The sequence below is a fragment of the Phoca vitulina genome, unplaced genomic scaffold (assembly GCF_004348235.1).
Source record: "Phoca vitulina isolate PV1807 unplaced genomic scaffold, GSC_HSeal_1.0 scaffold25, whole genome shotgun sequence".
NCBI classification, from domain to species: Eukaryota; Metazoa; Chordata; class Mammalia; order Carnivora; family Phocidae; genus Phoca; species Phoca vitulina.
Window position 1 is genome coordinate 7,026,559 of NW_022589728.1, and position 23,946 is coordinate 7,050,504.

General features: G+C 42.4%; 1 protein-coding gene across 6 annotated transcripts in view; it reads left to right on the plus strand.

The window, feature by feature from the left end:
* Nucleotides 1–22,215, plus strand: part of RGS20 (regulator of G protein signaling 20) — a 70,914-nt gene extending 48,699 nt beyond the window's left edge. For 4 of the 6 annotated variants that reach the window (XM_032421599.1, XM_032421600.1, XM_032421601.1 and 1 more), the window contains 4 exons: nucleotides 7,488–7,636; nucleotides 14,976–15,062; nucleotides 17,937–18,171; nucleotides 21,040–22,215. In XM_032421599.1, coding sequence (XP_032277490.1) covers nucleotides 7,488–7,636; nucleotides 14,976–15,062; nucleotides 17,937–18,171; nucleotides 21,040–21,228 — 660 coding nt within the window. In that variant the 3' untranslated portion in view covers nucleotides 21,229–22,215. The other 2 variants (XM_032421604.1, XM_032421603.1) reach the window with 2 other exon arrangements.
* Nucleotides 22,216–23,946: the final 1,731 nt, after the last annotated feature.

Genomic DNA, 23,946 nt, shown 5'->3' on the forward strand with positions numbered 1-23,946 from the left:
AGAGACCCCACTGGTCTGGGAGGTAATGATTCCACTGTGAGGCAAGTGACCAGGCTAATGGGTTCTTGCATCCCAATGACATCATGATCCTAGAAAATGAATGGAAAATTCTAGAGGTGGCTACCTACTGTAGGATTTCATTTATACGACATTCTGGAAAACATAAAACTAAAGGTAAGCAAAGCTACATCCTTTTAAACCTTGAAAGTTACCCCCAAATCTCAATATATTCAAAAGTGGGAAAGTCATAGGGGCCACATTTTCTAATCAGTGCAAAAATATATATATAAGCTAATGACAGGCTAGTCAAGAAATTAAAAATAAACTTCTGAAAAACCTTGGATAAAAAGAAATCTGAGCTTACATTTGATGAGTTCTTCAGATTAAACAGTAGTGCCACATATCAAAACTCATAGTTAGGATCAAAGCAGTAATTGGATAAAAATGTGTAGCCCAAAATGCATTAATGAGAAAACAGCAATGATGGAAAATAAATCAACTAAGAATTTAGTGCCAGAGGTGAGGGAGAAAGCTAACAAAGTAGTTTTCGAGAAAGTTAGATAAATAAAGAATAATGGAAATGAAAACAGAAGTTCATGAAATTTACAGTGATAAAAATAAGTTATTTTACCAGCAAAAACAGGTTTATTCAAGAATAGCAGAGAATTGCAATTTAGGACAGGCAAGCCATGGCAAAAAAACGGTAGGCTAGTCCCCAACAAAGGAGAGGAATGTTGTTTTATGGAGAAGGAGGAAGCTAAGGGAGGGGTTGTTTTGGAAAAAAATGTCCATTTGAGAAAAGCAAGAGTTCAGGGTGATGAGGGTTTCTCATTGGCTGGGTTGCTGGGGTAGTTGATTTCTTGGAGGAGATGCAATGTGTATCTTTTCCTGTTGTGGCCTGTAATTGATGATTCTTTCCTGTTGGGGATTCTTCAGTTGGGGTGTGTAATTGGCAATTCTTCCTGTAATTGACATCAACTGGTAAGGGGTGAGAGCTCCCCCTTCTGGTCTCCCGACTCCATTTTAGTGAGGTTTCCCTTTATTAATTTTCATACACCCATGATCCACAATGGAGAACTGCCCAACGGGAAAATACTTCAAAAGCCAAGGTGTGTTAAAGAAAAAGGAACTCAGAGGCTGTATAGATGGAGTTGAAATTTGGGTTGCCTTCATGGGAAGTTGGCCTCTCTAGTTTCCTTATACATTGGTTTAACTTTCAGGGCCCTGAACTGTCCCCTGATGGTAGGATCATCTTCTAAGAATTGCTGAGGATGGTTCTGAATTTATGCCCTCTAAGGTTCTTGGTTCTCCTTCATTGGCATCTTGTCTATGAGTCTGTACCCTTGTATATGATTCTAACAGGTCTTAGGCCTTAAGAAGGAAGGTTTTTTTTCATACAGTACTTGATGTGTCATCATATTCCCAATGTGTAATTCAAAAATGGCTGTTTTCAGAGGTTGGAAACTATAATGAAAATAAACAGCTGTTGATGATCATCCAAGCACCAAGTTTAAGTTTACCATAAATAACTTTTCTGCGCTAATTAAGGTCAGGTTATATTTTTTTCTAACAAGATACTACTTTTGATTCCAAATTACTAAAAGCGTATGATCAAGATTAAGAGTTTGCCTTGGCTTTTGCTTGAACTTTGAAAGAACTCTCTTAAATGCCAGGTTCCTAGGAATTGGGAAAAGCCATGTTTGAGTAGAATTATCTTTTGGTTAAGATCTGACTATTTAATAAATTGTCAACCTAGGTTATTCCTATTTCCTCAGGCTGCTCTTTAAATGCCATAAATTATAGAATAAAGCCTCTGAGGTCACTGACATTGGTTTTGCATTCATAGAACTTCTCAAACAAAGGCAGCCAGTCACTGGGGCATTATGCCTGTGACATCCCAACACACACTGAAATGATGCCCAGCAGTCCATGCCATATACGTGCCTAAAGAGGAAAACAATAGCAAAGATAAAGAAGCACTGACTCCATGGTATTTAGAGAGAATTAATGGAAATGAAATGCGTACAGAGTTCTCCCACAGATACGGTAAAGGCAAAAGAAAAAAGATACGTGAAGCTAGTTCGGCTAATCAGATCATATGCCAGTATCTGAACGGACTAGCTGAGCTAATACATACCAATGGTGTATTTAAAAAATCTTGTAAATAGGTAGCATTCATTCAGTATATGTTTTTAGGGGCGCCTGGGTGGCTCAGTCGGTTAAGCGTCTGCCTTCGGCTCAGGTCATGATCCCAGGGTCCTGGGATTAAGCCCCACATCGGGCTCCCTGCTCAGCAAGGAATCTGCTTCTCCCCCTCCCTCTGCAGCTCCCCCTGCTTGTGCACTTGCTCTCTCTCTGACAAATAAATAAAGTCTTTATAATACATGTTTTTAGGCCTCATATTAATCAGCTATCACATTGAAAAATTAAGTCTCTACAAATATTTTATGACCCTAAATATACAACTCTCCCAGAAGCAATTACACTTTTGTCTTTCAGACAAGCAGGCAGTAACTTAAAGCACTGCATTCTGACAGTGGTAAGATAATGAGTTTCAGTAAATTTGCAAACTAGATGAAATGGATGGATTTTTTTTACAGGAGATGAAAAATATATTGACTCAAAGAAAGGAAGAAAATGAAAAAGAACAGAAATGAAAGAAGAAATTGAAAATATAGTCAACAAGCCACTCTTAAGAGATTTCAGTAATTTTACAGGCAAATTCTGCAAATCTTCACGACGGACAAAAATAATTTCCTAATAAAGATAGATAGGGGTGCCTGGCTGGCTTAGTCAGTTGGGCATCCAGCTCTTGGTTTCTGCTCAAGTCGTGATCTTGAGATCGTGAGTCGTGAGATCAAGCCCCACGTCGGCGCCATGGAGTCTGCTTCAGATTCTCTCCCTCCTTCTCCTTCCCTGCCCCTCCCCCCCACCTCACGCACATAAATTAATTAAGTCTTTAATCTTAAAAAAAGATTGATTGGTTTTTTAAAACTCCTTATCAATCTCAGCGGTATAATAAAAGAATAACCATCTTTTAGACCCAAGAAGAGTTTACTTAGTAAGGTAAAGTTGATTCAAAATCAAGAAATTCATTAATCTAATTTACTTCATTCACTATTCAAAGGGGAAAATTCATATCCTTAATAGATTCATATTCTCAATAGATTTTTTAACTGATAGAATTCAACATTTTAAAAACTTTAAAGAAAATTTTCAAACATACTTAAGTGTACAGAGGAAGGGGACGCCTGGGTGGCTCAATCAGTTAAACATCCAACTCTTGATTTCAGCTCAGGTCATGATCTCAGGGTTGTGAGATGGAGCCCGGGGTTGGGCTTAAGATTCTCTCTCCCTGTCCCTCCCACCAGCTTGCATCCTTGCTATCAAAAAAAATTTTTTTTGTAGAGAGGAAGGTATAACAAAGTCCATGTGTTAATGACACAATCCAACAATTATCGATATTTTGCTAATACTTAATATTCAGATTTTATTAACACTTTTTGCCTTTTCTCACACTCTCCTATTCCACCATGGCTCAGCAGGGCATAAATCGTCAAGACTAACTACCCTCCACTGAACATTCCAGCACCTAGTAATTGAGTGAAAACCATTGTTATTCATTTAGAAATTTTAGCACTGAGAGGAGATAGGTTGCTCGGAGATTTTATAGGAATAGCATACATTTCTTGTTTATCCAAAGTTCTAAATGATTGAAGATGTCAGCGTTACTAAACCACGTGTAAGGTTTCCAAGAAACCATACAAGAAATTCTAATGTTAGAGGAAAAATTAAATAGATTATGAAGCTAAGTTGAAACTCTATGAAGATGAACTGAAACATGGAACACTGAGAAAAGAAAGGAAGAATTGCAAGTGAGGAAAATGCTTAACAGCCATGACTAGTCCAAGAAATATGAAAAGAACATAATCATCCAGCATTATTCAATGTGGAAGAGCAAACCAGAAACATTACAACTGTATACGGTGCTGTAAATTTAATAGTGTCAGTCACGTGCACCTCTCATCCTGTCTGATAAAAGACTTCCGTGTTCAAAAGAAGACAATGCCTTATATATATATATAATCCTTTCAGGAACCGTCAGTAAGGTGTCAGGCCTGCAACAGGTGCATGGATAAGCAAATTGTGTACATCTAGACAATGGAATACTGCTCAGAAATTTTTAAAAAAGGAATGAATGGTTCATATACATAACCATCGTGAAATAATCAGGCTGAGTGAAGGAAGCCAGACAAAAAAGATTCCATTTGTATAAAATTCTTAAAAAATGCAAATTAACAGATGGTGGGAGAAAGTAGATCAGTGATTGTTGAGAACAGGCAGGAGCGGATGAGGGGGGCCTGCGGGAGGGAGTCCTCAGGGGTGTGGGGACGCTTGCGGTGGATAATGCGGTCATGATTGTAGTGGTAGTTTCACTGGTCTGTGCGTGCCAAAACTTACCAAATTATGCCCTTTAAACAGTATGTGCAGACTGTATGTTTGTTCCACCTTAATAGAGCTGTTTTCAAAAATGTGTAAGAACAGACTTGGATGTCATTTGCCTTTGATTTCTGAAGGCTGTCTTTAGTCATGAGCAACCCTACGATGTTCTCTCAGAGGAGTTTGCTCACTAAATCATTAAGTCTTCCCAGGATTTACAAACATGAGGTGTGTACAAGCAAATAAAATGTGTTAACTAATAAGATACGCAGGAGGGGGCGGGTGGCGCCTGGGTGGCTCAGTCAGTTGGGCAGCTGACTCTTGGTTTCGCTCAGGTCATGATCTCGGTGTCCTGGGATCGAGCCCCGCAGTGGACGCCACGCTGAGCTCGAGTCAGCTTGAGAGTCTTTCTCCTGCTCCTTCTGCCCCTCCCCCCCACTCACATTCTCTGTCTCTTGGTAAAATAAATAAATAATAAGATAAGCAGGCACAACTTATTTTGTACTATGTAACTAATAGAAGAAAATATGCTTAACTCCGTAAAACTGTCTTCTTCCAGAAACCTCCAGCACACATTACACATATGGGCAAAGTGCCATCAGTCTTCTCATTAAAGTCATGAAGAAGTCAAAGGTACCTACAAGTACTGCTACTTTTCAGTATTTACAGATCTTCCTGGCCAATGAAATAAGACCAAGGCGAGGAAGCATCTTGGACTTGGAAAGGTACAGAAAGTAAACCGACAAGTGTGACTATTTATAGACCATATGATCATCCGCCTAGAAAACCCAAGAGGATCAGTAGAAAGACTACTAGAATTAATGAGAGAAGTCAGCGGGGAGGCCAGATAGAGTACCCTTAGCCTTCCTATGCACCAAAATAACTACTTAGAAACTTGAAGTGGGGAAGTATTTACAATGCAAAAACGGGTCCATAAAATACTCAGAAATAAACCTATCAAAAATGTGCAAGACCTGTTAGGAAAGTCTTCAAAATCTACTGAAGAGAGGCTCTCAAAGAACACGTATTTCATGTACTGATTGGGAAGACCCAGTGTTGCAAAGATGTTGGAAAAGTAGTCCCTTGAAACCCATTGATGTTACCTCGTCACAGTCCTTCCTTCTGGGAAGCTATTGGGATTTTTTTTTCTTGTTAATGAGACCAGTTGCATCAGTATCTCTTAGAAAATAATTGCTTGGGGCATCTCCTGCTCCCAGCCCCTTTGTTTGGAGCCTGTGCTGGCTCATCCTTGCCCCTCAGTGTCCTGAATGAAGGGAAACCATCGTGTCTCTGCTGCAGTGGCGCAGATGCCTGGAGGAGCCCCAGGTTTCCACCCCAGGGGCATTAAAGGGGGCTTGTCTCCCCGCGGTGTGAGCTGGACAGATGTCTGTCTCCCCCCTTTGAACAAGGAGCCGCCTCAGTGTGGGCATCCTGGACTGCTCCGGCTGGGCACTGGGGACGGGAGTTGTGAGCGTTGTTCCGGCTGTGGATGAAAGGACGCTAAACACTTGACCGCATCTCTCTTGCGCTCCTGGAGCTACATCCTAGGATAATTAAAAGGGCTACTCCAGAGGATTCATCCTGATTTGGCAGGTACTCCAACGGATGTCATTTCTCATAAACAGACCTATAAATTCAATGTGGTCCTACTCGAAATCCCAACGTGGTATTTCTGGACCTAGAAAAGCTGATTCCAAAATTTAACTGGAGGAGAAAACAGACATGAACAGCCAAAAACAATTTTTTTTAAACTTGTGAAGAGAACTTCACCTACCCAATATAAAAACATATACTAAAACTATAATCATTAAAACAAAGTCCAGGGGCACCTGGGTGGCTCAGTCAGTTATATGTCTGCCTTTGGCTCAGGTCATGATCCTAGGGTCCTGGGATCAACTCCCACATTGGGCTCCCTGCTCAACAAGGAGCCTGCTTCTCCCTCTGCCTGCCGCTCCCCACCCCCCGCCCGCCCCTGCTTGTGCTCTCTATCTCTCTCTCTGACAAATAAAATCTTTCAAAAAGTCCAATAGAATATAAGAATTGGTAATAGTAGGAAGAGCTAAATCTACTGCTGGAATAGAAGAACACATCCAGAATTTAATCCCAAAGTCCTATTTAAGGTTCTTTAATGTAGCTTTGGTGTTTTTTGCTTTTACTTCATCAACATTTGAATCACAGCATCAAATAGAAAAGTGCACTCGGCAATTTCTCGTTCTTACGTTGCTTTTATGCTTCTCTCCTTCAGCCATTCTCCTGGTCTTCAGAAAAAGGGGAGGTTGAAGGGCGTAGACCTTGTTTGCAATGGCTTGCGGTCCACTGGGACAGGCCAAGGGAACTGTCCCTGCAGATGGCAGGACAGGTCAGAGCAGGCTAGGGTCCCCAGCCCTCCCTTGCTTCCTGGGAATAATTGAGCAACACTAAGTAGCAGGTGGGGGTCTGGGTGCTTTGCACATATTGGAGTGGCGTAACTTCTTCAAGGTTTCACAGCTAGTTAAGACTTGGACCTGTTAGTTAGTGGGGTCTCAGAACCCGACGGCCTCCCAGGACTTCTGTCCTCTCTCTTGGGACATTTCCTCTTACTGCCTTGTTAACATGCCTGCCATCTTGGCCTGGCTTCCTCCCACATGTGTGCTCTGGCCCACAGTGCTCACACAGTCATGCCTTGTGGGCATCCCTAACTCAGCTGTCACCTGGAACTGCTCCCTGGCAGTTCAGCCCAGAGGGGACATCAGGGCTGCAAAATGCCCTCATCGTAGCTGTCACCACCATGGCTTCCCATAGGTGATGCAGTGTTTGTCTGAGTCCTCTCCTGACCTGGAAGCGCCTTAGAGCAGGGACCCCGCCATTCGTCCTTTTATTCACAGTGATTGGCAGATGCTAGACAGGAAACGTTGGCTCTAGAAATGGATGATAAGCACCAAATTTTGCCAGAATTCTCAGAAATGACCTGGAGAGAGTCATAATTGCGTCTGTTGAGCGGTCCAGACAACTGACTCTCTGGCCTTGTGTGGTGGTAACTGGCCCCCCTTTTGCTTGCACGGTTGCAGCCCATGCGATCTGAGCAGACGGAGATGCGGAAACGGCAGATGCCTGCAGCCCAGGAGACCACGGACTCCACACCAGGCCAGCCCGGGGCGGGGGACCGCGGGTCCAACACCTGCTGCTTCTGCTGGTGCTGCTGCTGCAGCTGTTCCTGGTAAGGTCGGGCCTCTTCCGTCATGCCCTCCTGGTGGGCACATGGTGTCCCTGAGTAGTGCCAGCTTATGATTAACTCTCTAGGCATTTTTGGTGTTATTTTTTTAATATTTATTTGAGAGAGGGAGCGAGCACGAGTGGGAGGGGCAGAGGGAGAGGGAGAGAGAATCTCAAGCAGACTCCATACTAAGTGTGGAGCCCAGTGTGGGGCTCAGACTCACGACCCTGAGATCATGACCTGAGCCGAAAGCATGAGTTGGACGCTTAACTGACTGAGCCACCCAGGTGCCCCCATACATGTTTTTAAACAACTACTATATGCCTGACACTGATTTGGGATCTGTGAAGGACAACAACAAACACACACATACACACACACACACACACACACACACACAAAGGGGCTCTGTATGCCAGCTCAAGGGATTTCTATTCAAATCCCTGAAATCAGGTTAGTGTGTTAAACAACTAAAGAATAGTCTAAGGCTGCTGGTGATCAAATATTAATATTTGGGCAGAAACAATAACTAGATGGTTAGAAAGGAGTGAACTCAAGGCAGTCTACTTGGTAATAAAGGCTTTGTAGAGGAGTTAGAATTTAAGGTGGGTCTTAAAGGTTAAGGTTACGTAGAGGGTGCCTGGATTTTATCTTCTGCTTTTCTTTCATGAATGTCATGTTTTCATAAAGAGAAATGTCAAAATATATGCTTAACAGAAGAATATAAAAATGTAGGCTAACTTACTGGTACAGTAAGATACACAATCTTTGCTTCAAAAGAGAGATACACAACTTGAATGGAAAATATCCTTGACCATTTGAGTCACTGTCAAAGGTCTGGAGAAATGTATAGAGTTTACACCTAGAAATCATAGGAACGTTAGGTGGCGTTTCAGAAATCTTGGCTACAAGAAGTGCTTATGCCCACTAAATGTGTGCCTAACTTTAGGCAACTGAATTATTGTATGTGTATGTAGTCTTGACCACAAGTTGGACCAAGCCCTCACTCCCCAGAGGAGAACATGACCAAGTGATAGTACAGCTATCAAAACCAGTAACAGGACTGTTAGAATTGGGGCGAAGCAGGTGGAGGCTGATATTAAATGTCCAGGAAAATTTGGTCTCTTGCTTGATTTGAGCTAGTGTTAACTTCCAAGAAGTTCCCATCCGGTGGATGGGACCCAGCAATACCACACTCTGAGGCCTGCTGGAGTCATGATGGTGGGTGCTTGGCCTGTTCAGAGCAAAACCCCAGACGGAAAGTGGGAATATGAGGGACGTGGGAGCCAAGCAGTCTGGCGCTCCAGCAAGGCTTCAGCCCCGCGTAGGCATCTAAAGGACTCGGCAGGAAACCGGAGGAGAGGCCCGTGTTCGCACACCGTACACACGTGGGTGTCCAGGACCCTCCCTAGACTGGGAGGATACCCACCAGCGGTGACGGGGTTTCATTTCAGCTCCTCTTCCAGTCTTTCACTCCACTAATCAGTTTCAGTGAGGTAATTAGAGATGATTGTGTGAGAGTTGGGCAGAGATATCCTGGTGCGGGGAGACTCCTGTTGACCCCGTCACCCTCCCTTCTCTGTTGCCTCAGAGGGACACAGGAGGCCGAGATGGTGGCCTGAACAATGTACAGCACTGATGGTGTGAGCACAGCAGATGGTGGCCTGCCATTTCCAGAGCAGGCTCCTTCTACTGGCACCAGCTAGGGTGAATAAATTATGGAGCTGTGCTTAGACATCATCATCATCATAGCCAACACTCCTGCAGCACATATTGTGTGTGTACTTAACAGACAATAGAGCAATGAGAAACAATGTTGAATTGTTATATTGTACACTGAAGCTCATATAACACTGTATGTTCATTATGCTTCAATTAAAAGAATACAATAGAGAAATGTCTTCAAAGAACTGGAGAAAAGTAATGGAAAACTTAGTCAAACTATAATTCAAGAGCAGAGGGTAAAACAAGACATTTTCAGACATACAAAGGCCAAGAGAGCTAACTGTCTTCAGACCTACCCTAAAAGAACAAGAAAGGGTGTACTTCAGGAAGAAAAAGTGAACCCAGAGGACACGTCATGGGAAACAAGTAGCAATCATGGACACAAACTGATCAAATATAGTTATAAAACATATTTAATTTTAAAAAGAATCCAACATTGTAAGCAAATAATCTCATGTTCATGATAGACAAATCAGGTAACTTCAGACTTCCTTAGGAAAAAAAATTACATTTTCTTTCCAAATTAATGGTATTCTTGATTAGTCAGAAGTATAACAGACAGTTTCCACATCGATGGAAGACAGTAAAAGAAATATAGAGAACTTAAAAAAAGAAAGAAAGAAATATAGAGAACTATCAATATAGGACAAAGGTGATTTTAACAAAAGAGAGAATGAACTATTTTATAAATACCAAGATACTTGGTATTAGGGTGACCAGCTCATCCCAGCTGCCTGGGACTATCTTGGTTTTAGCACTGAAAAGTCCTATGCCCCAGAAAACCCATGAGTCCCGGGCAAACCAGGAAAATTGGTCACCCTACCTGGTATCCAAATCCACAAAAATACTTCTATTCCTATATTGCAGCTCATGCAAAACCCAATCTCTCCCTACAAAAAAAAAAAAAAAAAAACCAAGATCAATTCCAGATGGTTTAAAGCCCTAAATGTGGGTAGCCAAGAATAAAATACAGGATATATCTTTCTGATCTTGGTATTGGGAAGAACTACTTTTTAAAAAGATTCATAAATCTGACTACATTAAAATATAAAAATGTGTCTTAACGAGAAATAGAAACATATTCTACATAAAGACTTAAACATGAATATTTACAGCAGTGTGATTAGTACTAGCCAAAAAGTAGAAGCAACCCAAATGTCTATCAACTAATGAATGGAAAAACAAAATGTGGTATATCCATACAGTGGAATATGATTTGACCATAAAAGGTGTGAAGTATTGAAACTGCTAAAACATAGATGAACTTTGAAAAGATGATGCTAAGTGAAAGGAGACAGACACCAAAGAACATATATTGTATGATTCCATTTATGTGAAATGTCTAGAACAGATAAATTCACAGAGACAGAAAGTAGATTAGCAGTTCCCTAGGCCTAGGGGAAATGGGTGCTGATGTGTACAGTTTCATTTTGCAGTGATAAACTGTTCTAAAATCATGGTGATGGTTGCACAATTGTATGAATAAACTAAAACCGTTGACTTGTACCATTTAATTTGTGAGTTTATGGTGTGCAAATTATATCTGAATAAAACTTTTTAAAATGTGTTTAACAAAAGATCAGAAGTAAAATGAACAGATAGAACATACTGGGAGAAGATAATTACAAGGCATTTAGCAAACAAAGAACATAAACCTAGAACATATAAAGAAAGAACTTACAAGAATATAATAACCAAAAGAAAAATAAACAAATGAAATGAAACAAAACATAATCCACTTGTGCTCCTACCAACAAGGATCGGATATGTGAAAGCTAAATATATAGCCTTCTAAATATAATACTCTACCCTAAAAAAACCTCTTGCACATAGGCAAAAAGAGACCTGTATGAGAGGATTCACTGAAGCATTAATCTGATTAAGAAAAATTGAAAATATCTCTAAAGTTCATGAACAGAGAATGGATAAATATATTGCAGTGTAGTTATACAATGCAATACCACACAGCATTTAAATGCGCATGTGCTGGAGGGCAAAAAAAAATTGTGGGGCACTTGGGTGACTCAGTTGGTTAAGCATCTAACTGTTGATTTGGGCCGGTCATGATCTCAGGATTGTGGGATCGAGTCCCAAGTCGGGCTCCATGCTCAGCGTGGAGTCTGCTTGGGATTCTCTCTCCCCTCTCCCCCTCCCCGCCCCTCTCTCTCAAATAAATAAGTAAACAAAATCTTAAAAAAAAAAAAAAAGAAAAGGTACACAGGGCGCCTGGGTGGTTCAGTCGGTTAAGCGTCTGCTTTCAGCTCAGGTCATCATCCCAAGGGTCCTGGGATCGAGTCTCGCTTGCTCCGCAGTGAGCCTGCTTCTCGAGAACCTCTGCCTCTCTTTCTGTCTCTCTCTCTGTCTGTCTCTCATGAATAAATAAATAAAATCTTTAAAAAAAAAAGGGGGGGGCGCCTGGGTGGCTCAGTCGTTAAGCGTCTGCCTTCGGCTCAGGTCATGATCCCAGGGTCCTGGGATCGAGCCCCGCATCGGGCTCCCTGCTCAGCGGGAAGCCTGCTTCTCCCTCTCCCACTCCCCCTGCTTGTGATCCTGCTCTCGCTGTGTCTCTTTCTGTCAAATAAATAAATAAAATCTTTAAAAAAAAAAAAAAAAAAAAGGTACACAGCAAACTTTAACTGTTTCAATGTTTAACCTCTTTGATTTTTTTTTTCTCAGTATGCTTTTGAGACTTATCCGTGTCGATAATACATAGTAGAGGCAATTTTTAAGAAAAGAAAAAGGAAATATGTTTTCTAAGCCCTTGTATTATCTTTCTCAAAATTCTGCTTCATGGTCTTCTGGCATTTCGTTTTATCAAAGAAGTCATGCTGATGCTGAATTTCTTAAAAATAAACTTTTTTTCCTTTGTAAAAGATTGAAGAATTTTTTCCTCTTTGTAGCTCAAAAATTTACCAAAATATATCTAACCATGGGGCTCCTTTTACTGACTAGCTCTTAAACATGGTGAGCAACTATTTTAGCTTCCAGCAACCTTTTCTTGTTCTACTATAACAATAACAATACACTCAGGTTAAAAAATTGACACAAAATATATTTTTCACTTTTTTAAGAACACATTACCTCATTGAGAAATATTCTTACTTTTAAAAAATAAGACATGAAAAAATGTCAAAGCTTAAATGTAGATTGTATTATTTAATTCACAATGTAATTTCCAGTTCTCTTAGAATCTTGTGTCAAATTCATCCTTTCTTTTTCTCTTTGATTTTTCTTACCCATTGTGTACTGATGTTTTCTGCTTACAAAAGAAGCCTAAGAAGTCAGGCAGTATTAATGCTCCTGCAGCGAGAACACCCTCCAGATGCCTCTTAAGTTATTTTTGTTTCAAAAAACCATTATTTACTGAAACTGGCATCATGAAAGCAACAAGTCAGAAGAGTTCCTGCATTTCTAATGACTTTGCATTAACGAAAAACAGAGCTGCACACACACACGCACAATTACTGAAAATCCATAAAGCAAACGTGCTAAAACTAGGCTGAATTACTCTTCTAAAATGGTGGAAAGAGTGGAAAGGAAAGCTATAATAAAAGAAATAGAAGAGTACAGGAGCAATAGATAAAGCAAACTCAAATAACCAATATAAAAAATCCATTTTGAAATCAGTGGGGAACTAAAAGCATTCCTCCTGAAAGCAAGAACAAGGCAAGGATGTCTGTGCTTTCCCCTCCTGTCTAACATTGCATTTTAGCTATCAGTTGAGGCAGCTGGACAAGAGAAAACAATGTGAGGCCTAAGAATCAGAAGAGAAGTGTTAAGACTCTCCCTATCTGCAGAAGATACGAGAGTATACCTGGAAATCCCAAGAGAATGGTTGCTAAACTAATGCAAACACAAAATAATTCAATAGGAAGAAAGATACAGAATTAGTGTAAAAAAAGAATAGCCTTCAGAATATAAAGAACTCTTACAATTCAAAAATAAAAAGACAAACCAATTTATAAGTAGGCAAAAGAGGGACGCCTGGATGGCTTAGTCAGTGGAGGATCCAACTCTTGATTTTGGCTCAGGTCATGATCTCAGGGTTGTGAGATCGAGCCCCAAGTTGGGCTCTGCGCTCAGCAGGGAGTCTGCTTAAGATCCTCTCTCCCTCTCCCTCTGTCCCCTGCCCCCACTCTCTCTCTCTAAAATAGATATATCTTTAAAAAAACACACACATTTAGGGGCACCTGGGTGGCTCAGTCGTTAAGCGTCTGCCTTTGGCGCAGGTCATGATCCCAGGGTCCTGGGATAGAGTCCCGCATTGGGCTCCCTGCTCAGTGGAGAACCTGCTTCTCCCTCTCCTCCCTGCCTGTGTTCTCTCTTGCTATCTCTGTCTCTCTGTCTCTCTCAAAATCTTTTAAAAAAATTTTTAAAAGATATTTAAATAAAAATAAATTAAGTCAAATAAAAAAGTAAAAGTAGGGGGGCACCTGGGTGGCTCTGTCGGTTAAGCATCTGCTTTCGGCTCAGGTCATGGTCCCACGGAGCCTGCTTCTCCTTCACTCTGCCTACCGCTCCCACTGCTTGTGCTTGTGCTCGCTCTCTCTGTCAAATAAATAAAATCGTTAAATAAAAAATAAAGTAGGCAAAATATCTGAGTAGACAGTCTCCAAAGAAGACATACAAAGAGCTAATAAATACATGAAAAAATACTCCATCTCATCAGCCATTAGCAAAATGCAAGTCAAAACCACAATGAGGTAGTACTTCCTACCCCCCGAGATGGTGAGAATAAAAAAGACAGACACTAACAAGTGTTGGCAAGGATGTGGAGAAACCTGAGTCCCTCCAGCATCGCTGGTAGGAGTATAAAACGGCGTGGCTGCTTTGGAAAACAGTTTGCGACTTCCTCAAAATGTTAAAAATAGAGTTACCATAGGAAGGCATTTCCACTCCTAAGTGTCTACCCAAGAGAAATAAAAACAAGCATCCACAGAAAAAACCTGTACATGAACATGCACTGCAGAATTATAATAGCCAAAAAGTGCAAATAACTTAGGGCACCTGGGTGGCTCAGATGGTTAAGCGTCTGCCTTCAGCTCAGGTCATGATCCCAGGGTCCTAGGATCGAGCCCCGCGTCGGGCTCCCTGCTCAGGGGGAACCTGCTTCTCCCTCTGCCTGCCACACCCCCTGCTTGTGCTCTCTCGCTCTCTCTGTCAAATAAATAAAATCTTAAAAAAAAAAAACTATTAATCTAAATGTAAACTCTCCCTCAACTAGTGTAGACCACAATATTATAATTTATTTTGCTAATACTTTAGCATCATACTTTTAGTTTTCTTTTTTTTTAGGATTTTTTTATTTATTTGAGAGTGAGTGAGCACGAGTTGGGGGCAGAGGCAGAGAGAGAGGGAGAAGCAGGCTCCCCGCTGAGCAGGCAGCCCAGCGGGGCTCCATCCCAGGACCCCGGGATCATGACCTGAGCTCAAGGCAGATGCTTAACTGACTGAGCCACCCAGGCGCCCCTAATTTTGGTTTTCTCAAGAAAACCAGTCAGGGTCCATTTTTTTCAAGAAAAGAAAGAAATTCACCTTGGTAATCTGGAGTTCCCTTTAAAATAGCCCCTGATGCAGAATGATCTCGGCTGACATGTAAATGTTTTGTTTCCTGCAGTCTCACTGTTAGAAACCAAAAAGAACAGAGACCCAGGAGGCCCTCCCATGAGCTCAGACGAGGAGAGCTTCCAGCCTGTGAAGAAAGGTAAATCTCGGTGTTTAGCTCACTAAATTGACAGGAATGCCAGCCTTATTGTTTTGATTTTTCATCATTGTAACAGTTTCTCTAACTGCAGTTTCATAATATCAAATCATAATGCGGCGCCCCCTTTCCACTCTGTAGAGTTCACTGTGTGACAGGGAGAAAAATTAGTTTCATTATTAATTTCATCCCTGCTAATCACAAACATAAATTGATGCTTCCTGACAAAATATGGCGTTATCCTATTTTCATATGATAGACTTCTTAAAATAAAAGACCATAATGAAACATACATGTTTGGTTTTCAGAAAGTTTTAAAAGTCCATTTTTTTTCTTAACTATATACTCTAGCTAATTGTAGTATTGTCTTAATTTAAGTATTTTTGGAAAAAAAAGTTGGGAAGAAAACACGTAAATTACTTTCCATAATGTCAGATTTTAAAATTAATCTCTTCTTGTTCCTGTAGTATCAGTTGGCTTACTTTCACTTACCTATTCTAATATCTTTTCTTGGTATTATATCTATATAATTACAGATACTGGACAAATATCCTAAAAACATTGTTCAAATAGGCCTTGTATTAAACTGCTAATTTTTGAGGGGAAAAAAACAAGTAGCCGAAAAGGTTACTTAAGTGTTTCTTTTTCATTCTTTATCTTATTTATCCTTACCCAGATTTTTCAAACTCTGGGAAGCATATTAAAATCTTCCACAATTTGGGACGCCTGGCATGCTCCATTGGAGGAGCATGAGACTCTTGATCCTCAGGGTCATGAGTTCAAGCCCCATGTTGGGTGTAGAGATTTCTAAAAAAAATAAAAACTTTTAAAAAATCTTCCACAATTTATGAGCTTGTTTAAAAATAGCTTTTATCAAGGGGCATCTAGGTGGCTCAGTGGGTTAAGCATCTGCCTTAGACTCAGGTCATGGTGGGGAGTCTGCTTCTCCCTCTACTCCTCCCCTAACTCATGGCTCACTCTCTCTTTCTCTCTCAAATAAATAAATAAATCTCAAATAAAATTAAAAATTAAAAAAAAAAATTTTTTAAATAGCTTTTATCTTGAGGCACCTGGCTGGCTCAATTGGAAGAGCATGCAACTCTTGATCTCAAGGTTGTGAGTTCAAGCCCTATGTTGGGTGTAGAGATTACTAAAAAAAATAAATAAAATTTTTTAAAAATGGCTTTTATCTTACATATTCCGGTATATTGTATTCTGTACTAAAGCTTTGAGGCTCTAGTATCTGAAACCAGAATGCCTCATTGAGGCCTGACTCTAACCATCCTGCCAGTGGGACCTTGGGCACCCCAGGATCATGACCTGAGCCCACGGCAGACACTTAACCGACTGAGCCACTCAGGCGCCCCCCAGATTCCCCTTTGTATAAGATTATCAGTCCTAGGGGCGCCTGGGTGGCTCAGTCGTTAAGCATCTGCCTTCTGCTCAGGTCATGATCTCAGGGTCCTGGGATCGAGCTCCGCATCGGGTTCCCTGCTCAGCAGTGAGTCTGTTTGTCCCTCTCCCACTCGCCCTGCTTGTGTTCCCTCTCTCACTATCTCTCTGTGTCAAATAAATAAATAAAATCTTAAAAAAAAAAAAGAATATCAGTCCTACTGGATCAGGGCTCATCTTAATCACCTCATCTTAACTTAGTTAAATCTACAAAGACTGTATTTCCAAATCTAGTCACATTCTGAGGTACTAGAGTTAGGACATCAGCATATCTTTTTGGGGGACATTATTCAACTCACAGCACCCTCCTGCAAAATAAACACTAGATCCAATGGATTTTACAGTTTGGTTCCACAAAGCAATTCTGGAATTAATCATTCCAAGGTTATATAGGTCGTGTATAACTAACTACCCAAACGTCTAAGAAATCAATTCACTAGGGATACCAAAACCAGATGAGGACAGTACAAGAATGGAAAGTTGGAGATAAATCCTGCGTGCTCAGGAACTCTGGCCACATACAGCCACGTGGGCGAATCTTAGACAGTGTTGGGTGATGAAAGCAAGTGGCAGAAGACAACATGGAGTTAGCCATTTTAAAAGTGAAGAAAAAAAAACCACTGAAGGACAGATATTCTTCAGGGATATCTACCTACATAAAAACAACGAAAAGAAAGGTAGGGGGAAGAAATCATTTAATAGCGATCATTGTTGAACAGACGAAGCTTTCTGACCTCAATATAATTAAAATATAAGTAAAAATAAACTAAACCAGGGTGAGTCCAAAGTCAAGCCTAGCAGTCCCTCAGGGTGGGGGAGTCAGAGAGAGCGGGGTGCGGCCATAGGACCACGGTAGGCGCGGCTGGTGGTGACCAGCTGGTTCTCACGGTGAGTGCTGAACTGTAGTGTGTGTTTATTATCACCCTTTATAGCTTGCAGTTATATAACATAATCTTTCCCCTTTCTCTTTAAAATTCTCTTTCAAGTTTTAAAAAACCACGAAAGAGACACAGCCGCGTGGCTGCTCGGGAAGGTGGTGTGCTGAGGTCTGACGTACTTCTGTCACAAGTGACTGGGAAGTCTTGGTCAGATGCTTCTAGGATTTTTCTTCACTGTTACAGTTGTAAAGCTTTGCCAGGACTCATTGAGACGTGAACAAGTACGCTCTTGGCAGTTCTTCTAGAGATTGGCCTGCGAGCATTTGGCCAGCAGCCATGCACTCCAGCTAAACAACCTGAAGGGATCGCACTCGTGTGTTTTTGCCAAAGGCCGATGGAAATGGGCACAGCCCTCTCCCTTCCTAAAAGGGCCAAGGTGCACATTTTCATCCTCAGAAGGGAAAAGGGTTTGTTTCTAGTGAGGAAATGCAAAGTAACTACCGATAACCTAGCTCCCTCTCGCCCCTTCCTTTCCGTCTCCACTCAGCCCAAGTCCCACTCTGGAGGAGGTCAACGCCTGGGCTCAGTCCTTCGACAAGGTAATGCTTACTCCAGCGGGAAGGAATGCTTTCCGGGAATTCCTCCGGACAGAATTCAGTGAAGAAAATATGCTTTTCTGGATGGCATGTGAGGAACTGAAAAAAGAAGCTAATAAAACTATCATTGAAGAGAAAGCAAGGATAATCTATGAAGACTACATTTCTATTCTTTCTCCTAAAGAGGTACGTACCCCGCAAGGGGCTTCCTCCCCGGAGGCCATTGGTAAAGTGAACCCCGTCAGTGTTGGGTCACCCAGGCACAGTGACAGCTATTCCAAAACAGAGATGACCACTCCGCCTGCACTCGTAGCATCCAGATGCCGGGGATCGTGGTCTCACAAGCGGGCTCTCAGTGGCCCCTGAAATCTGTGAAAGCTTTTGTGCCTCTTTCTGGAGAAAGTATTCCTGACTTTCACTAGATTCTCCAGAAGGGGGAGTCTATGCATTTTATTGTAAACACTGTTTAAAAACATTATACCCTGTAAGCATTTCTTTAAACAAAATTATCCTTTTATTCTGAGCACCAATATTTTTTACAGGTATTTTTATTTGAATAGAAATAGCCTCGCTAATATGACACAGAGGTTTTACCTGGGTTGTCCTTCCCTTAGAGCAGAGAGACTGTCGGGGGACATCAGTCAAGCTTCCACCCCCCAGTTTTTGTTCCTTCAAATCTAAAATCTATGGGGTCAGGGTGATCTCAAAACCAAGCTCCTTTTTTCTTACATTTTTTGGAGATTTATTTATTTGAGAGCAATGGTGCGAGTGAGTGGGGGGAGGGGCAGAGGGAGAGAGAGAGAGAGAATCTCCAGCAGACTCCCTGCTAAGCATGGAGCCCGACACGGGGCTCGATCTCACGACCCTGAGATCATGACCTGAGCCAAAACCAAGAGTCAGAAGCTCAACTGACTGCGCCATCCAGGCAACCCTAGCTCCTTCTTTCTTTAAATTCCAAGTAGAATTCCAAATTCTTTACATTCTTGAGTGGAATAGTAAGGTAGACCAGGGTTATTCATGGAAGCAGATCATAAAGACCTCCTAAGTTTAAACTTTGGACTTACCCTGAGTGCATGGCCAAGTCAGTGCCAGGTCTGAAGTTGGAGTGTCAGAATGGGGTTTGTACTTTAGAAAGAGCCCTCTGACCAACCAGTGGGGTGATTTTGAGGGGCACTCAGGAGGCAGGAGACCAGTTAGGAGGCCAGTGAACCAATCCAGCAGGAAATGGTGAGTGACCTCCCCAACGGGCTTGGCAGAGAAGAGGGACGAGGTGGAGAGACCTGAGAGGGGTTAAAGAGGCAGGGTCCCCGAGACTTTGTGACTGACTACAGAACCAGAGGGAAAAGGAAGGATGAGAAGGACTTGGAATTCGATGGAAATAAATAGTTCTCTTCCTTCACAAGCTACACAAGAAAGAGATCTGGAGATGCAATCTGTGTTGAATGTAGAGTTAGCCTTTGAACAGCACGGGGTTGCGGGCACTGACCCCACACAGTCGATAGTGTACTAATAACTTTGACTCCCCGAAAACTTAACTACTAAGAGCTTACTGTTGAGGCGCCTGGGTGGCTCAGTCGTTAAGCGTCTGCCTTCGGCTCAGGTCATGATCCCAGGGTGCTGGGATCGAGCCCCACATCAGGCTCCCTGCTCAGCGGGAAGCCTGCTTCTCCCTCTCCCTCTCCCCCTGCTTGTGTTCCCTCTCTCGCTGTGTCTCTGTCAAAAAATAAATAAAATCTTAAAAAAAAAAAAAGAGCTTACTCTTGACCAGAAGCCTTACTGACAACATCAACCGTCAATTAACACGTGCTTTGTATATGTATTCTGTACTGTACTTACAATAAAGTTAGGGAAAAGAGTGGTTACTCAGAAATCGTAAGAGAAAAATGCACTTACGGTATTTATCAAAAAAAAAAAATCCACTATAAATGGACCCATGCAATACAAACGCATGTTGTTCAAGGTCAGCTGTATTGAATTACCTGTGTGTGGGCACAAGGGGCTTACCAGGAGGAAAGTGGGTGTATGCATCTGGAAAGATAGATCACTGAAGTCAATATTTACTGATCTAGCTAGTCATATTTTCAGGTTTATACGAAAGAAGAGTGTGTGCGTTGTACAGCATCGACACTGTCATGGCCTCCTGGGGCCGAGCTGGTCCAGCTAAGGTTCTTCGCACAGAAGAGAAGAGGTCTATGTGTGCATCTCTGCAGCCTGTAGTCTTGTTTATCTGGCATCCTACGGGGAGAGTCTGAGCCCAGGAGCTTGCTCTGGTCTGAGACAGCCTTTTCTAGGATGAGCAAAACATCAAAGAAAAAAAAAACCAACTTCTTCTTAAGGAACTTAATGAACTCCAAGGACTTTAAATTAATTCTCATTAAATCCCCACCAACTACCATCTCCATTATCCCCTTTATGGAGGAGTTCATTAGGGTGCAGCTTACTTTTTGCCCCAAGCCCCACAACTAAGCAGTGACATAGCTGGGACTTAAACACGGGCCCTGTGCTCTTAACTCTTCCACGGCGCCACGGTTGGCGTCCACTCACCAGCCAGCCTGACGCTCATTCCCAGAAATCTGTGACTGTGTTCTAGCTGGCTACAGCCTGGGACCTCCGGGGTTTAGCCCTAATGCTATTAGGAAATTAGCAAGCGGTAAGTCTGTGCACGCTACTTTTTTCTTCAAAGGACACAGTACAATCACTTTAAAGAGGGAAAACAATGTTGTGGTTTTCTAAAGCAGTGTGATCCCCACCAGCGCTACCCAGAACTTGTGACAAATACACATTTTCAGGCCCCTCCCCAGACCCACTGAGTAGGAAACTCTGCAGGTGGGGGCCAGCAATCTGTTTAACAGGCATTCCAGGGCCTTCTGACACTGCTGAAATTTGAGAACCCCCTGCTCATTATGTTTTCAGTTTCTTTTTCAGCAATTTAGATTTTTGGATGACTTTGTTTGGTTTGGGATTTTTAAAAAACAGAACAAGCCATGGTGCGTTGGGGGTGGATTTCCAAAGAGAAGTATGTCTAATACCACTCTTATGTGTGTCTACTGACAGGTCAGCTTGGACTCCCGAGTAAGAGAAGTCATCAACAGGAACATGGTGGAGCCATCCCAACACATATTTGATGATGCACAACTCCAGATCTATACCTTAATGCACAGAGACTCCTATCCCCGGTTCATGAACTCTGCCCTCTATAAAGATCTGCTTCAGTCCTTAGCTGAGAAATCGGTTGAAGCATAGGATGTTATCAAATATATTTATTATTAATAAAATAATAAAAGAACTGATGGACTACATCTAGTACAGGGAACTTAGAGGTAGTAGTACCTTCTGCTAGAGTAATACTTGGGCTGTTTTAATAAACAGATGCTTGCTTTTACAGAAGACTATATATTCACAATGTAAACCGTGGCCACCTGTAGTGATACTTTTGAAAAAAAAAAACGGGGTATGGCTGTCTTAGAAAAAGATAGGATATTTACATTTACGGTCACCGAGCATGTTGTCAATGGCAAAGGATACTCTAGAAGACTCTCTACTGCCTGGGGCATGCACGTCCTCTGGAGCCAACCAGACTGCCTTTGTTTTGCATGAGTGCAGTTATCTGATGACTCTCCTCCCAAGGAAAAGGCGTTCAAGTGTTTCTTAGCTACTCCTTCCTTCTATCCAGCTGTTTTGAGTATTTTGCTTCTCAGTGCCATCACAGGACCCAAATTCCCATTTTATAAAGATGTGTCACCACTACTCATAAAAATGGAATTTCACTTTTATCTTAGAATCCGTGTATGTATGTGCACGTGTGTCTGTAACGGTTAATGAAAGTCCTGTGCTCTTAAGTGGATCGGTCGCACCTGTTTGGTAAGAGAAGTAGTGTTTAGAAAATTCTTTTGTTGAAAAGTTAGCATGATTTTATTATCAGAATCTGCCAACCTAAAGAATGAATTTTTAATTCACAACTTAGTCGCGTTCATAACAGAACTTTCAAATGAGCATATTTCCATTTTTATTATTCAAAGAAATATGGGCATTTTCAGTCTAAAAAAATAAAGCACAAGAGTTTTATCTCAATTTTTATTCCACATGTTAAATATTGGGGACTATAAGATGAAGTAAGTAGGGAGATATGCAAGGTATCATTTTAGCTCCCAGACTAGGATTCTGATTTTAGATCCCACTATTTTTTTTTAAAGATTTTATTCATTCATTTGTCAGAGAGAAAGAAAGAACACAAGCACAGGCAGAGGGAGAAGCAGGCTCCCCGCGAGCAATGAGCCTGACGTGGGACTGAATCCCAGAACCCCAGGATCATGACCAGAGCCGAAGGCAGACGCCCAACCGACTAAGCCACCCAGGCGTCCCTAGATCCCACTATTTTTAATTGTAGGCAAACGGAATAACTTTAACAGCTTCCAGGTAAAACTAGTGGTTTGTATCCCTGAGTCATCCTGAAGAAACCCATCACTGCAGTGAATGGGAAAGACATCCAAAATCTGGAACGGTTTGAGTAGTGGGTTAGAAATTACATGCAAGGGGTCCACAGCAGGCTTCACCCTATTGGGGGGGGCCTTTTTCCTCCTGGTTACCCTCACCTGGCCTGACGATTACTTCATTACTCTCTTCAAGCCCCAGACTAAGCCCCTCGCCCTCATTCTCAGTGAAACATCTTACTTCCTACTTTATGGTGAAAATGGGTCCCCACCAGCTTCATCTTCCCATGTAAACTACAAATATGTCTGGATGGGCATCTGTTCTCACCTCCATCAGTCCAGTCCCAGGGAATAACATGCTCTTTCCTCCTTTTCAAGGCATCAACCCCTTACATGTGCTTTTAATGCCATAGTCTACAGCTCATTTTTTCACTAGACAGAGGACATAATTGTGATTGAGGTTATAAACTCTGCCCTCTGGTTTACATTTAAGTAAGGATGACAGGTGTCCATGGCCGCTACAGTATACTTAGCAAGTACTGTAACAGGGAGGAACTGAGCCAGAGGAGAAGTCTTGAGGGGCCACAGATTTTGGCAGAGGGTGTGGCAGGGGGTGGGGGTGGGGGGCGGTGGGGGGTGGGGGTGTAGGGAAGGCATTTGTAATTGAAGCAACCCCAGATGAGTCTAGTTGCAGACATGCAGCGTATGAAGTGTCTGTAAGACAGATAAAAGATGTCAAGACATCAGTTGGACGGAGGGACCTGGGTGGCCGAGATTTTAGGCTGGAGTATTTGGGATTTTTTCAACACAGATGAGTAAGATTGCCGGGAGAGTTCCAGCATGAAAAGAGCTGAAGGTAAATCCTGGCATCAATGGACCAAGAAACAAAGAGTTTCCAAAGAAAATTTAGAAGGATTTGCCTTCTCGGTTCGGGTAAGAAAGTGGGGATATGGCAGCAAATGAACGGGTCGGGGGCACATAGTGGTCAGTTAAACGCTCTTACCTGGAACTCCGTTCCCTCTATACCCCCACCACGCTCCTGTGTCCTCAACTTCACCTTGGGTTTTTCCCATACCATGTGCATCCTCGGATTCCCCAACTAAAAACAAGCCTGTGTCACATTAATTGCTGACTCCCCTTCCTCTCTCAGCAGACTCGGCACTCCTGCTGTCTCTATTTGCTCATCTCCGCAGGCGCTCCTTGAACCTTGGCAGCGCACCCATCCCCCGTGGCGGGGTCTCCACCCCCCGTGGCGGGGTCTCCACAAGCCCAAGCCTGACACCACCGCGTTTGGGGTTGACGGCCCAGCTCCCTGACACTGACCCTGCCTCACCGGAAACACTACTTTCTTGTCTTCCGTGCTGCTCTCGCTGTTCTCCGTGTCCTCCTCCTCTCCCTCCGCTCCCCTCCCAGCCAGTGGGGCACAGCAGCTAAGGGTTTGGGCTCTGGAGCCAGACTGACTCCTGCTCACGGCCTGATGGTAGGTACGTAGTCTTCATGGGCCTGTTTCCTCATCTATACAAACGGGGAT